Here is a 17371-nt window from a genome sequence, read left to right as displayed (position 1 = left end):
ATTTTTACTTGATTTTTATTATCAAATTGTCTACACTTCTTACCACACTGATGAGAAGATTTCATAATTTAAATTAATTAAAACGGGTTTTGTTCTAACGTACGGAACAGAATTATGAACTTATTTCGTGTAGAACACCCTTCTAAGGAATCTTCTCTGGAAATATTTTTGTACAGAACAAAGTTGGAAATCATCGTCTAAGAATACCTGTTTTGTATAAAAGAAGTTTGGAATTATTTTCTAAGAGAACCTGTTTTTCTAAAAAACACCAAAAAAATGGAACTGTTTTCTAAAATACTTTGCATTAAAAAAATTTAAACTATTATCTAAGAACACTTACTTTCTACTGAATAACTTCAGAATTGTCTTCTAAAACACTGTTTGTATAAGAAAAAGCTTGGTGTCGTCTTCTAAGAGAATATATTCTCTATAAAACAAAAAGAGTTCGAAACAGTCTTCTATAAATATTATTTTCTATAGAAAATCTTTGGAACAGTCTTTTAAAAGCAATACTTTCTATAAAAAATATTGGAACTGTTTTTTTAGAAACCGCTTTCGACAAAAAAAAAGTTGGGAATTATCTAAAATACGTTCATAGAGNACTGTAATTTTATACATTTCTTGTGAAAGAAACATTTCTTATTCAACGGCAATTAAAATTATTTATATTAATGATGTCTCCAAAGTTCAACAAAGTTTTCGCAGAAAAATAACATCAGAAATCGCGGCTGCGGTTTGCTGCGCTGTTCCGCGACGAAAACAAGCTTGAGCAACGGCGATGTCGAATGGTGCACACTTGGTAAGTAATCCTACAATTTTTTGTTTATAGCGTAGTTTATACAAATTATTTCCAAAAAAAATATACGTATTTTGGAAATGTTGAGTCGGATTAGTCTAGAATTGATTAATTTTATGGAAGAAAACCTTTCAAACAGCCGTAGTCCGTAAACTTCACACGTGTCGGGCTGTGATTCCTACAGAACGGAACGTATCTACCATCTTATAGGGGGATCGACTGTACTCCTATCTAAATTTTTATTTTGAAAGATGATAAAGTTTTCAGTAATTATCCAATACTGATATAATAACATTTTACTAAACAGAGATTGGAAAGAGAGTAAAATATTTTTCATATCACAATTCAAATGACAAATTTCTCCAAATAAGACATTTAAATATGGCAACTAAAAAAAATACAGCTTCCTAATTATTGCATATAATTTTGTAATTTTATTTTAGTGAAATAAATAGATGAAATTAGCACCATAACTATTTACAGTAATACCTCGACTTACGTGAACCTGGAGTTATGCAATTTTCAAATCTCGTCAATTTGTCTTTTGTTTGAGCACCACGCAAACTCTTGATTACTCACTCCCCCCACACTATTGTTCAGCTTACAGGTTCGGATGTGTCTCGCAGATCAACACATAGCTACAATTTATTTTGTGTTATTTATTTCTGTGTTTGTTATATCTACGAAGACTTTAGAGACTTTACGTGGCGATTTCTTGTAACTGTGAATGAATCAAAAGACGAGATAAGATTAACGAGAACATTTATTAGCTTACATACATCCGACTTAGATTTTACACAAATTGCAAAATTATATCCCGACTTATGCAGTCATCGCTCGTCCCACCTACTGTGTAAGTTCGGGGTATTACTGAACTGCTATCAGCTGCCACCTTACTTTAACAGCATTTGCTGCTGTTTGCACAAATAATCATTTAACTGTTCTCATTTTGAAGAACAGCAATGGTAATCAAATTCACTTTGCAAAAATAAATAATTTTCTGCATTCTGTTTTTGCTAGCAGATGTACTGTACATGTGAACTAATTTCAGAGTTCTCCAAATTAATAAGAGCTGAGTAACTGACTCAGTTTGTGTCATTAGATATTAGGCATATTAAAAATTATTTAACAAATAAAATAAAGCAAGAAATATGATAAAAATTATGGGTTGGATAGGAATCTGTACTTTCCACATATGAAGTTTAGAAAGTTCTCTCTTAGACAGGGCTGCTCCATGCACCAACATGCATCTACTTGTGCATACAGCAGCCCTGTCTAAGAATGTAAGCATGCATCTGCTTGGGATAACACATTCTAAAGGACAGCATTTCACAAAATCTAGTTCCATGAAAAAAGTTACAATTAAAATTTTAAAAAATACAATAGAAAACAACTTTGCTTGAGGTTGCAAAACATCTAGAGCCAATTTTGTCTCAGTACTCTGTTTCATTTATTTTATTATAACGTCTACAATAAAATGAAACAGAAAAAACATTTTAATATTTCAGATGGTACTTTCTATACTAGCAAGTGTCATACTTTCAACAGTAGTTGCAGAAACAGGGTACAAGAAAGATAGACTATGCAAAGGTTTTATTTCCTTTGTAGCAATTTTCTGTAGGTTATATAATGTCACAGATTATCTGCACAAAAATCACAACTACTACTACAAAAAATTGTTTAAGCATCAAAAAGATATACTATGTTTATAAAAAAATTTTGTAATTGAAATGTATATTGGGTTTAACAAACAATTAAAATATTTAATAAGGAATTAGAAGTTACAAAAACAACCATCTGAAAATAGCAATACTAGTTATAATCATTTCAGAAGTTGTGTATGGGGCAAACAAGACTGGAGAAACAAAAAGTTGCACTAAGTAAATTCCACATTCTCAATGACAACCAACAAGCTATGCATGTTCTTGCCACAACACATCTGCAGCATTGGAGAAATAGAGATGTCTTCTCAACCATATTTAACAGTTGAAGAAACATGGATACATTTCTATAATTCATAATTTAAATGGCAATGCTGAATGGCATTAAGAGGGGCTTTAATCAAGACCATTGTTGATTCAACTAAACTCACAACTGGGTGTGGCTAGGTGGTGAGGGATAGAGCTTAACATATCAGTGACAGACTCCATACTGAAAAATTCTTGGGGTTTTTATCTGCTAGAATTTCTTCCTGGTCTTCAGAGCAATAGGCTGACCAGCTTAGCCACTTGGTCATCCTGCCATCTGTACATTTCGAAGCATACTAAAGCTTATGTAATAGTAAGAAGCATTACTTTCAAAAATGCTATGTTACTGAATATTACAATGATAATGTTTCATTGTCTGTAAAGTGACTCCTATTACATTCTTTTATTGAAATTTCATAACTTTTCTCATTCTTTTTTTCTTTTGTCTGCATCATTTTCTTCTGTATTTTTTATTAAATGCTTTTATTTTACTTGCTTCATATTGTCCTCAAATCTTGCAATTCAAATTTGTCCACTTCTAACCAAGATGTAAGTCTGAAACTTTGAAAACATACCTAAGGTCTTTTAATGGGCAGATCTACAGACAGAGAAGAGGGGTCCCTATGGGAAGCCTGCTCTCAGGAATCCTATATGAATTGGTTGTTAGAAGACTGGAAAGAAGAATTTTTCATGGTTTTAAGAGGGATGTCATTTATTTTAGCAGATACATTGATGACCTACTTATATTATGGAGAAATAACAGCAGGATTAAGGATTTTTTGGATAAGATCAATGATAACAATGATGGCCTTACTTTAAGATTGGAGCAGAAGAGTTCCTTGGATCTACATTTTCTATACATTGGTATTAAATTCAAAAAAGGCCATCTGTCCACTAGTGTTTTTATTAAACCATCCCACAGCCCATTGTATTTTCCCTCACAATCCAAGGATCCGTATAAATATAAAATTTCAGCTTTCAGAGCTTTACTAAGAAAGGCATTTTTGTATTGTGAAACAGTACAAGACAGAAGTAAAGAAATAAATAGAATAATGAGCGTGGCCAAGACCTTAGGTTACCGAAATAGCGAAATTCTGGGAATGGTTAGGAAGTATGAAGCGAACAACAAGAAAGGTTCTTTTAAAAATGCTCCCACTGGAATCATAAAATATACATATAATGAAAATATGAAGTGTTATGAAAGATTATTTGCAGAAAAAGTTCGAGAATGCTTATAAAAAGGGCCCCTAATTTATACAAAATCCTCAGAAATGATAAAGATGCTATAATGTCAGAGGAGAAAGCAGGGGTTTATAGAATTCCTTATGAGAATATGCAATTGGGCATTAAAAAAGACTATATTGGAGTAACCACCAGGAGTTTGGGACTTAAAATCAAGGAACATAGTTATAATATCAGAAAGGAGTCTAATGCAACAATTTTGTCCCAAATGGACAAGCACCAGGATCTGTAGTCAAATGGAATGAGGCAGCTATCATAGAACCTTTATCTTCGGCATTGACAGCTGAAAAGTTGCAGATTTATAGGAGTAAAATACAGGTATACATCGCCTTACGCCGGTAATTGGTTCCAGGAGAGGTGACATAAGTCGAATCTACTTGTTACTAGGCTAAAACATAAATTACCATTCCCATTCTGTATTTTGTTTATTAATGCATTTTTAATAATATATGGTTAATAAGGATCTATTTTAAGCTTACAAACAAATAAATTTTAGTTTTTAATATAGTACACAAAAAAGTAATCTAAATTTATGAATGCATGTACTGTAAATACAGTATATACTTGTAAATGTATATATTTTAATATGATTTTATGTGCTTTAAACATTTTTCTAATGATATTATGACTTCAATATTTGTGGCGGTCAGACGTAAAGTCGAATAAAATNCTATTTATTATATTTATAATAGACCCTGAATTTATGTCATATGTTCGTGCTGATATCTAGGAAAGTCACTTTTATATTATATTTAACTTCCCTCTCAATTTCTGAAGTGAATTATATTAATTTTTGTAACATTCCATAATTTACTAGTTATATACATACATATATAATTTTTGAAATGTCATTCACTTTGCTATGCCAATGTTAACCACATTATGGTTAACCATGTGGTGCTCCTTCTATCCACTTGTTATAAGCAGTCATTTATAAACTGAGTTTTAACTGTTTCAGGCAAACATTTGTATTGTACTATTTATTATTTTATCATCATCAAATTTTTCTACTGTTTATACTTTATGGATTTTTTTTAAGTTTCTGATATCATTTTCTGTAATGTTAAGCAAATGTTAACTGTATAATGGTGCTTCTTAGGAAGTTAAAGTATAGAGTAGGAATATTAATTATTTTCAACCAAAATTTCTATTTGCAAATGTTATTTCAACTATTTAATATTTAATTTTTATTTTATCTTATTCCATTGCTTATTTAATTTTGAATTTTGTATTCCATTAATGGAATCCTTTAATTCAAATTTGATTTTCAACCTGAAGATGGCCTGTGAATCAGACTGAAAATGTTTGTTTGAAATAAATTATATTTCTCGGCAAGGATAAGGTGTTAGATATATGTATACCTAAGGTCTGATGACAGTGCATTTTAACTTTAGTTTATTAAAATTATTTCAACTTATTTTGAGCCCATTGATATAACACCCAAAACATCCTTTTAAAAAATTCCTTTATGGCAAAATAAAGACCATTTAATTAGGCACGGACAATACAGACTGAAAAGCACATTGCCAGTTTTAAAATACATTAGTGAATATATGTCTCTCTTTTTTTTGAAACTATGATATAAAAATATCGTTTTTTATTGAATATTTATTAGAAGCTTATTATTATTATTATTAAAAAGTTGTTATATTCAAAAAGTAAAATAAAATCTTTATCTGAAAAATGGCATGTTTTAAAAAATGATTATCATTAAGTAAGGGATGGTGTACTTGTTTTTATAGTTGCATAGTTGAAAGAAGTTCAGAAAAGATACTAATTTTATCAAATCCCCAAGTAAAATATGTTTGTTAGGATTCTAGTTAAATGAAATTTTATAATTTATAATAATAATTACGGTGTTGGGTGAGTATATCCTACTTGGTATATATACTGGTGCATTGTGCTATGTCAAACCTGGGTCAAGGCATAGCTATAGGAAAACTCAATGTTTTGTTTATATGCTGTTTGTGTATGTATTTATGGTTTAAGAATTTCCTATGTAATGTGTTTAGTATAGCAGCTTTCTGCAATATGATGTTTACTTCAAGACTTTATAAGTTCTAATGTTTAAAGATTTTATGCATAATGTATGTGGTAGACACTAGTGTCAGAAAGGACTACTGACAGAAGTACAGTATATCACAACCATTCTCATGCTTAATTTTGTCTAATGTTATTTTGTTGTGTTTCTAGTTCTCTTTGCCAGGAAGGCACATGATTTAGCAATGATATACAAAATACACATGGTAATTGTGTATTTTGTAGTCTTTCAGGTATAAAACCTGTAACAAATCTAAAACATTTAGTGAGTGTTTCTTGAAATAAATTTGCAGGTGTGTTAATTGTGTGTCTGTAGTGTCACCAATTGTAATTGTTGTGTTTTTATTGGTATATGCTATGCTGTGTATTCTTTCATGAGTGACTGTTGTCGTTCTGTCAGTGGATATCTGATTTTCTATGTATATTTAGTGTTTTTGTGTTGATTTATCTGTTGTGCAACTTCTTGTTTAAGTTCAAGCATTGTCTGTGGAATAAGTGTGTATAATTTTTCTTTTCTGATCAACATTTTGCTCTGAACAGAGTTGTTGTTGTTGTTAGAAAAAAATAAAAAAATTTTTAAGATTATTGATTTAGAAATTGGAATTTATAAAGAATACTAATTCATAGCAACATATTGTAATGAATCTTTACTATTATCAAAAAAAGTAATAACAAGGGATTAATGTCATCGTTCAAAAATTTGGAAGTTCCATAAGTCCTTAATAATAATTGAAAAACTCACACAATACAGTGTTCCTAAGGTATTTATTTTCAAAGTTTTGAGGATATTGATTAGATATTTGATGTATGCTAAAACATTTTTATTCAAATATTAAAAATAATGAAATGTTAAAAAGATCAATTATTCCAATAACATCAACCAGTAATATTGAAAACAATAGTAAACAGGCTAATAAAAAATTAGAAAAAATAAAAATCTAAAAGTTATCTTTTACACTTATTCAATGTTTAAATTCATTAAGTATTAGTGAAGGAAAAATAGCTTCATAAAAGCAATATCAATATTCTTGGAAAATGATATCAAAACAATTTAAAGCAGCTTCTTTACAATGTGTGACGACTTATTTGAAATTAATTATAAACATTAATAAATCTCACTCTCTAATATAAATATATAATAAAAAGAAACATACTTGTGGAGTCAAATTCCTTAAAACCAGGAAGGTAGCAGATGCCTGTCTATCCCACCCTAGAAAAAGAAGAAAAAAATTAATTGGCACTGACAAAATATTCTACTTAACATAAATTAAATGAATGTTTTTTACATACTCATAATAATAATAATATTCAAATAATGACTTATTAAAAAAACTTGCTCAACTATAAATAAATTGAACATATTACAAAAGAGAGAGAAAGAAAAAAAAATTATGCTAATTTTACTATTATTCTTGAAATAAAGTAGATGCAAATAAGCAAGACAGTTTTTATAACAGATAAAAATTACATGCAAACATTACAAATAAGACTAAAGTATGAATTTAAAATAACTGACTAAAAATTTTTTATCAGCCTAAATTTAATAATTTTAAACTAAGTACAGATTAATAGAAAGCCACCTGATCTTAGCATCAGTTGTCTCAATAAATTTTAAATACCAGTTTTTGCAAAATTAGGATCAATGAGAGAAATCAGCCATGCATGATCAAAACAATATTTTAAAAAAAATTTAATTGTATTTATTATATTAGAAGTTTAAACAGAATCATTCAAGATATTCAAGAATCATTCAAGCTTAATTCTGATAAAATAGTGTGTAAGTTTATGGTTAGTGAAGACAGTCTTCATTAATATAATTTTTTTGTTAAATCCTCATACACACAAATTTTTCCTATTTTTTTTTAAATGCAGAAATGTTTAAATACCTGTATTGAATGTGTGTAAATAAATCCTTAAATAATGTAAATAATTTAACTCTAATCTATTTTGAATAATATTGTTTGTTTCACTTAGAAAATCATTTAAATTAACACTACTACTTTTCAACATCACTTCACCAACTTCTTAGCTACAAATATTTTAATCCAATTCTCATGCCTTTTTTAGACCCATCATAAATAGTTACTGATTATCTTTTACATTTAAATAAATTCTAAGACAAGTTTAGATATTCAATCTATTTTAGATAAGTTCATAAATTTGTTTTCATATTAATACAATGAGTCTATATCAAAATGCCTTTTCTATATTTTATTACTATTACATGCAAAGTTGTAATTTACTATTATGTTATATGCAGCATTTACTTGTATCACATTATAGGGCAAACTATAAAAATACCATATCAATGTATTATTCTGTTATGGAAGTAGGTTTGCTTGGTTAAAAAAAAACCCTTATGTTCCGTTTTCTTTGTACCCAACAACACAATTTAGTTTAAATGTTAGAACAAGAAAAAGATGAGATTAATCAGAGAATTGTAAACATTTTTTAAAGAATTTATTATATATTTGCTAAAGGATGCTAAAATATTCTTTTGTCAATTTTCTGATGTACAACATGGTTATGGCCAAATTATATTACTTAAAACCAAATGTACTAGTTTATCCATAATATACAGAAATACTAAATCTCAGTTACAATAAGTTGTAGTTTAATGTATGAGACTGGAAAAGTTTTTTTAACTCTTGATCTTCAGAACAGGAAAAAATTCCTAACAAAAGAAAATCTTTTAGTTGTTTAATAGCATTAATGCATTTTTTAGTATATTATGTAGAAATCTTTCTGATTTGCAAATTTAAAAAGTCTTGACACTTGCAAATAAAAATAAAATTATTGAGAAGTAAATGCAACAAAGTGAAATTAATTGGATTTATCCTACTATAATTTGTATGTATATAACATCTGTATTCACCACAAGTTAAATCTACTGTAAGATTTAAATTGAGAGTTCAGATAAAATCAATATTTGCCACACCTTTAAATCATGCACTATTGAATTCTTTGTAAAACAAAGACCTATCTAATTTTTATGATTATTTTAAGTTCTCACAAGTTGAAAATAACAATGTAATCATTTATAATAAATATCATCACAGGATTTCCAATTTAAAAATTTCCACCTTTTGTTTGCTCAATTTTTATTTGCTTTAGTTTTTAAGTTTTTGTAACAAAATAACAATTGCTATTTCATGCTGTTACAATTCCCAAGTAACTGTTATAGTCTGCATCTATATTGTTTTCTTTATTTTGTAATACATTGGTTATATTTTGAAACTAATAACACTTTTGTCTCAAAATTAGCATAGTTCCTTCACCATTGGAAACTATTGTCTGCTGAACTATTTTGGAATCATTTGCTTAGTCTGCATATGACAATTTGCACAGAAAAACATGATGCATTCAGACAAATCTTAGAATTTGCAATATAATAATTGTTTAGTTTAATTTGAGGATAATATAATCCAAAGTTTCATGGGTTGACATAAAAAAAATCCAAAACTTTCTTGACTATCAACCCTCCAAGATGCTTAATCCACACATTATTTTCATAGAAAAGAGCTACTTACAGTGTGCAAATTTACAGCATCCTGAGCTGTCATATATATAATCCATCGGACTAATATATTTTTTAAAGAACCATTTCCAATCAGTCCGCAATTATTGTTCTATCCCCAAAATTGCCTTATTCACTTTGGAACTCCTGATATAAAATAATGATGTAGTTAGCTGGTATTTTTATTTCTAGTATTGAAAACTTTAAAATAATTTGCTTAAAGCACAAACAAAAATTATTTTCAAATATTTTATTCAAACCAATCAGATTAAGATCAATTATCCATTAAAACTTCAATTCTGTTAAAATTTAGAAACATTTCTGTAAATGATAAAAAAGCAAATCACTTGACGAGCGAGACTATATTCATGCATTTATTTTTAACTACAGTGAGTGATTGGTTAATGAACATAATCCATTCCAAGACAGTGCTCGCTAACCAATTATCAATTTACCATAGATTTTTATGGGAATTTGATTATTTGTTCTGAAGACTCCAAAAATTAAATAAAAAAATTTTATACTTTCTTGCATTTTTATCAGTTATATTCCCCCCATCTGTAGGGCATTGAAGAATCTGTCCAATGTCGATTACTTTTCTCTTTCTTCTTCAGAATTTTTCGCAAATAATTAATAGCATTGTTATTGTAGAGATCCCCAAGCCTATTAACCTCAACCTGGTTTGGAAGCATTCTAAGATCATTGTTCTGACATCCTACTACTTCCTCAAAAGATCTTTAATAGCATATGTTGACATTGGTCCTTTCGTCTTCCTCTTTTTTAGAAGAAAACACATCTCGCTAGGTTTCTTGGTGTTCTTCTGTCATCAGATCAGTTTCAGGTTCCATTATGAGCTCTTCAATGTCATCTTCATTCACCTCCAATTAGAGATCTCTAGCAGTTGTCACAGTTTCATCCATAATTTCAGGGACATCACCCCTGTCTCCCTGAATGCAGGGGGTTCACATTTCACAAAGCAGAATTCAACTTCGTTGAGTGACTTCTGAATGAGTCGTATGGCTTGAAGAATATCAAATTTTTCTTTCCAAAATGTTTTTAAATGTTATTGTTGAGGAGATCTGGCATGCTTCAAAACATATATAAAACAGTGCACAATGGCACAATTTCTTCAAACCTGCAATAACCTCTTGATCCATTGGCTAAATCAACAAAGCGATATTCAGAGGAAGAAACTGAACTGTCAGCCAGGAAGTCTTCCAGCAAATTATCTTCAAGGTCCTGGTGCATTATCCAATAGCAAAAGTACTTTCAATGGCAATTCAATGGTCTGAAGGTAATCCTTGATGCTTGGAGCACAAACTTCAAACAGCCGTTCTTTGAAGAGTGCCTGCGTGACCCATGTCCTTTTATTTGATCTCCACATCACTGGCAGTCTTTCTTTAATTATGGAATTGTTTTTAATGCTCTAGGGTTCTAAGAGTGATATACAAGTGGGATAACCTTAATATCGCCACTAGCATTAGCTGCCAAAAGCAACATCAATCAGTCTTTCAGGGGTTTATGCAGGAATATTTTTCTCGTCTTTCATGATATAGGTACAGTCTGGCATTTGCTTCCAAAATAAACCAGTTTCACCACAATTGAAAATTTGTTACAGATAATATCCTTCTTTTTAATGAATTCTTCAAATTTGAGACAGAACTTCTCAGCTTCTTTATCTGCACTAGCAGACTCACTGTGGATTACCACATGTTTAATGCCAGATCCTTCCTAAACTTTGCAAAGCATCCAGTGGTAGCCTTGAATTCTCTCTCTTCATGTGACAAACATGGAGTTTGTTTCCTCAGTTCTTCAAAAATTTCTTTAACTTTCTCATGAATGATAATCATACTAGCTACACCTCTTTTCATTTCCCTTTCTTTTATCCAAATTAAAAGCAATCTCTTCACTTTTTCACGGATAGCACATCTGTTTCTCAGATGCGATTTTCATTACTCCTTTAGCTGCTTGAGTCTTGATTATATCTCTCTTAGTAAAGATTGTGCCTACTGTAGACCTGTTCAAGCCATACTGCCTAGCAACATCAGAAATCATTTGCCCACACTATCTTGAGTATTATCTCTTGCTTGGTTTCTATGGTGAGCACAATTCTTAACACTCCACTCTTTTTAGGCTCCATAATATTATCAGTTTCTTTTTTAAATAAAAAGTTCACAAAAGCACTTACAAAAATTCAGAGAACAGGAATCAACTAGTGCACAAAAAAGTTATGTAACTGTGACGTTTAGACTAAATTCAAAATTTGATGTTAATTAATTTAAAATGTTAACGAATATACAATGGGACAGTTAAACTCTCACCTTTTGAAAATAAAAATTGATACAAAACTTAATAAATGCCAAAGAGTATAAAAAATTCTTTGTGTCAGAAAGATAAACAAAAGGATGAAATTACAGAGAAGAGTTTCAAATTTCAGAAGAATAAGAGTATCGGATTGAACTTCAATGGTGATGTGTCCCACACTCCAAAAGGTTTCGAACTGTCACCCGGAGACAAGGGAAGACCAATTGGTATTCATTATTTTATGTTTGTTCTGTGAGATGTTCGTTATCTGAACATAAAAATCTTTCAAAAAAGTGTTCATTGTCCAATTTGTTTGCAGTCCAAATTGTTCATTAACTAATCATCCACTGTATATTCAAAACACATTAATGAAAGTTAAACAAATGCAGTACATGCAAAATCACTAAGGTGCAAGTTTTAAATTTGGTAAAAAAAATATTTGAATTGATTAAAAAAGAATTTGATGTATATTATGTCTGCAGTAGATGAACAATTTCTAAACAGATATAGATTGACAAGAATAACGTTGACAAGCATTTTAAATCAATATTGTATGTTAGAAAAAAAATATGAGCAAACAAAGGATAATATTAAATCATATAACTACTTGGCAACAACATATTAAAAGAATTTTGAAATAATTTCATTCTGCTTTGATGCACTCTCTCATATTACTGCAAATGTTTTGCAAAACTTGTAGTAAAATGCTGCAGCTCTTACATTTTGTCCCATTCTAACATCACAGATTTCTTTAGTGATTCCAAACTTTTGCAAGGCTTAGCACAAAAATTTATGGTCTCCAAAATTAATCATACACTGAAATCCATAGGATTAAGATCTGGTAAGCAAGGAAACCATTCAGCAGATATGATGAAGTGTAGGAAATGATTCTTACACTACTGTTGAGTTTCTCTAGCTTTGTGGGTAAACACAATCTTGTAGAAATGTCCATTCATCAGCTTCACAGGCTTGTTTTCTTCTGTAAGAAGCTGAACTTCCTCTTTTTTTTTACTTTTGTGTCCAAGCTTCTTTTTTAAGGCTTTTTGACAAACTATTTCCTTATTAATTCTGATGTCATGTATGATTTTTGTCATTAAGACACTTTTCATTTGATTCACTTAATCTGACAAATACTGTTTTCTTCTCCCTTCCAGAATGATCACGGTCAAGCTCTATATTGCTTTTAAATTTTTTGAACCCAGTTGATGATTGTTTTTAAAGTCAATTTGAAACCAAACAACATCATGAAAACAAATATAGAGAAGAAAGTGGATAACTTTAATATTTCATACTCTCAAAGCAGTATTTTACTGTAGAACAAATAAAAAATTATCAACGTTATTTCTTATCATCTTGTATACAGAGCAGTTCACTTTATACAGAAGTATATATTTCTCTCTATAGATCATATAACTTTTTATAATACAGAATATCAATTTTGTATTGTGTGTTATAAAAATTGATCTTAGTTGACTGATGCAGCTCCTCTTCAAATTTCTAATTAATTTATTATTAGACCCATAACAGCAAATGATGATAAATTAAGACCTATTTAGCATAACCATTAATCTTAATTGCTGCTATTAAACTTCTATCAGTACCTATTTCAATATAATAGTTTTTATAAAATAAATTATATTTGTTCGTATAACAATAAATACAACTTTTTAGGATTTTTGTTAATGTATTTATTTCGGATAACTTTTGTATCATGTGTAATAGTTTCTAAACATTTAAAATCAAAATAAATCTAGCTAGCTCCTGAAAATTATATGAAAATATGTATATATATATATATATATTTTTTATTATAGAGCATTTATTTGCCTTTTGCCTCAATTTTGAATTTATAAGGCTCAAAAATGACTAATAAATTTGTAATATCTAATTATATGCAGTTAACAACATTTTAATATTTCGCAATGTTTGTTTATTAAGATTCTTGGATTTTAACTGTTTTTTTTTTATGATTTAATTTATCCACTTCATTTTTGCACAGATATGATATATTTATGATACATAAGAATCCAATAATAAACTAACAATAATAAAGTCAAATTAGCTAACATATTTGATTCAGTAAATAATCATTTTAAAATTCACCAAATTTTGTTATACAATTAATAATACACAAAGTTCATAATTTAGAAACTGCTGAAATCAAATATCTGACTTGATCTAACTGTTAAAATTTCACTCAATGCAATTAAAATTATTTAACAATTTTTAATTTTACTGGAAATTGTTACTTAGATTAAAAATATTATACTAATTAACAAATAAAAGCAGAATTTTTCATATGGAAAGTTATATTTTGAATTCATTCAATAAAAACTTTCCTCTTCGTATAAAGACTTATGTTAAAGTATATGAAACAACATGGCTTTATATAAACTATTACTACATTCATATATTTTAAATTTTGCTGTCTTATGACTTGACTATTATGATAATCAATCAAATAAAGATGGCCTTAATCTGTCTTGCAAAATAATATAATGCAGCTCAATCACCATTTAGTAAAATTGGAGCTGACAAATAAAAATCCTACAATTTTTAGTTGCTATGTATTTATTATATTGAGAATTTTAAGTGAAACAGACGTTAGATTTTCCATAATTATGAACTGTCAGATTAGATTAGGATTGATTTTATAATTAAAATACATTGAGAATTATCAACATAACATTCTTAAGAATTATTGTGGAATTGCAAAACTCTATAAAGATTATTTTAACTTGCAATTATATTTAAGAGTGTAACAATAGTTTATGGATCAAATCTAATAAAAGGAGGAAAAGAGTAATTTCTAACAAAATTAAATTTTGAGTAACAAACATAATTAGTATCTGTATATGTTATTTGACTTAAATAATCTCAGGAAAAATAATAAATTAAATTTATTGATAAATAAAAGTTACTTTCATGTGATGATGGTAATGTTTTTACTTCTGTTAGCAGCATATGCACTATAAATTAAAACAAACCATCTTTAACCATATATTCACTAATTTAAAATGCTGCAAATAGGCAAAATATGCTTTTACTGTATTTTATAATTGTTTTTATTTATGATTCTATATTAAGTCATTTTTTCAAGTAAGAAAAAAATAGTAAATAAAATATGCATATAATTTATACTGTTAGATTTAAATTAATATTTTAGTTATTACCAAAGTAATACTGATTAATTAGTATATATTCAGATAATTTAAATGAAAAAATTCATCTATTTTTATCTTTTAAATATATATGACACTGTTGAAAGACTGATTTATATTTGTAAAATTATTTATACTGAAAAAACAAACATTACTACTATCTGATAAATTACTTATTCAGTTGTCTGACACTAAAATAAAAAAAAAATCATCATAAACAACTTTTAGTTTAATCTTTATAAAGGTTAAGTATATTAACAATAATTTTAAATATGTAAAAAATATAATTTTGAAGATATCTGTGTCTAATATAATGATTTTAATTAAGAATCAATATACAATAAACTTTAAACCAGCTCTTTGGTAAATATGTAGAATAAAAAATAAATACAGAACATGTTTATGCAATGATAAATATGATCTCGATGGTCATATTTATCATTTATCATCATATTTCTAAATATTTTATGTATATTGTTTATATAAATGCCTTGTATTGTTTATATTTTTAGCCTTTATAGAGAATTATTCAAAAATGAAACTCAGTAAAAGAAATAGTGCTTATTATAATAATCTAACTTATATTAATTAATGTAGTCAAATTTCACAACTATATGAAGTCATACAGTTAATGAAATTATAGCAAATTTCAAACTATCTAATTAAATATACAATATATGTATTGATTACTTAATAATTTGACATTGGATTTTACACGAAACTTTATATTATTTTTAACAGCACATGGAAAATCATGAAATTCAATTAGAATACAATTTTAATGCTTCATTTTACAAGAATTTCAAAGCAGTCTACATCATTCAATCTACAAATATTTTTGTAATTCCTATGTAATTTTTCTATATAAATGTAGACAATGACTATGCAAATAAATCATTTAAATAAGCAGAAATGATTGCATTTTATTTCCTTTCTAGAACTGTTTACATTAATTTATTTACCCTCTCATATTATAATAGTAATGTGTTTACTTAAATGAAAAATATGGTAATAGCATATTTTATTGAAAGAACTCTTGGAGCATAAACCTTTCTCATTTATCTTGTACTACTAGCTGAAGTATCCAGCTTCACTTGGAAAAATAAATATATTAAGTTAATGTATATGTATAAATACACACAAATACAAGAAAACCAACTATTTATTATATTTATAATAGACCCTGAATTTATGTCATATGTTCGTGCTGATATCTAGGAAAGTCACTTTTATATTATATTTAACTTCCCTCTCAATTTCTGAAGTGAATTATATTAATTTTTGTAACATTCCATAATTTACTAGTTATATACATACATATATAATTTTTGAAATGTCATTCACTTTGCTATGCCAATGTTAACCACATTATGGTTAACCATGTGGTGCTCCTTCTATCCACTTGTTATAAGCAGTCATTTATAAACTGAGTTTTAACTGTTTCAGGCAAACATTTGTATTGTACTATTTATTATTTTATCATCATCAAATTTTTCTACTGTTTATACTTTATGGATTTTTTTTAAGTTTCTGATATCATTTTCTGTAATGTTAAGCAAATGTTAACTGTATAATGGTGCTTCTTAGGAAGTTAAAGTATAGAGTAGGAATATTAATTATTTTCAACCAAAATTTCTATTTGCAAATGTTATTTCAACTTGGATTTTAGAAATGGTTTGTGGAAAGTATTTTCCTGCTTATGTAATGTAGATCTATATTCACAAAGTTATTTAATTTTTACTTTAATATAGATATAAACCTTATTTTATTTTAAATAAACATCACTTTCATAGGTCATGACAAACTTCTAATGAACAAATGGGTAGCTAGCCAGCAATTAAGCTGTCAGTCTACTACTCTGGGGACACAAAAAATGAATCAATCCAGATGGATTGAAAAACCTTAGGAAGTTTCCAGAGTAGTTTGTCCTGGCTATATTGGGCCAGGTCCCTCACTACCTGCCCCACTGTAGGCATGGCCAAACCTACATTAGGCATGATAAAAGACTTAGTGTCTACAGAGCAGAAAGTGAAATTGGTAAGTGAATTTTACAAATATGAATTTTCAATAGTATTTTATGTATTCCATCATGTATGACAGGCAATCAATTAGTTTTTCCATATTTTGTCACTTTTCTCATTTCTTTTGGCATATCAACAGCATTAGGGCAACTGACTGACAGTTACTGTTAGCGAGTGATCTGAATATATGGTTACCAGAGTAACCGAAATATCATTTTGTCAATAAAAAGATCTTTATTTGAAAGAATAAAAAACTAAAAAAGTTGTATATAAACATTTTTACAATGCTATCAAATAGAATTCACAGTACACAGGAAAGTGAT

General features: G+C 28.3%; 1 protein-coding gene across 10 annotated transcripts in view; it reads right to left on the bottom strand.

Moving 5' to 3' along the window:
* The window catches only part of LOC111636733 (protein Gawky-like), a 273290-nt gene that overhangs the window by 14117 nt on the left and 241802 nt on the right, over positions 1–17371 (bottom strand). For all 10 annotated transcript variants that reach the window (XM_023382051.1, XM_023382053.1, XM_023382045.1 and 7 more), the window contains one exon: positions 7200–7255. In XM_023382051.1, coding sequence (XP_023237819.1) covers positions 7200–7255 — 56 coding nt within the window. The remainder of the gene's footprint in view (positions 1–7199; positions 7256–17371) is intronic.

The sequence above is a fragment of the Centruroides sculpturatus genome, unplaced genomic scaffold (assembly GCF_000671375.1).
Source record: "Centruroides sculpturatus isolate CEXI.00-Female unplaced genomic scaffold, Cexi_2.0 scaffold1083, whole genome shotgun sequence".
In the NCBI taxonomy this organism is placed as follows: Eukaryota; Metazoa; Arthropoda; class Arachnida; order Scorpiones; family Buthidae; genus Centruroides; species Centruroides sculpturatus.
This window is presented reverse-complemented; position numbering and strand designations above follow the sequence as displayed.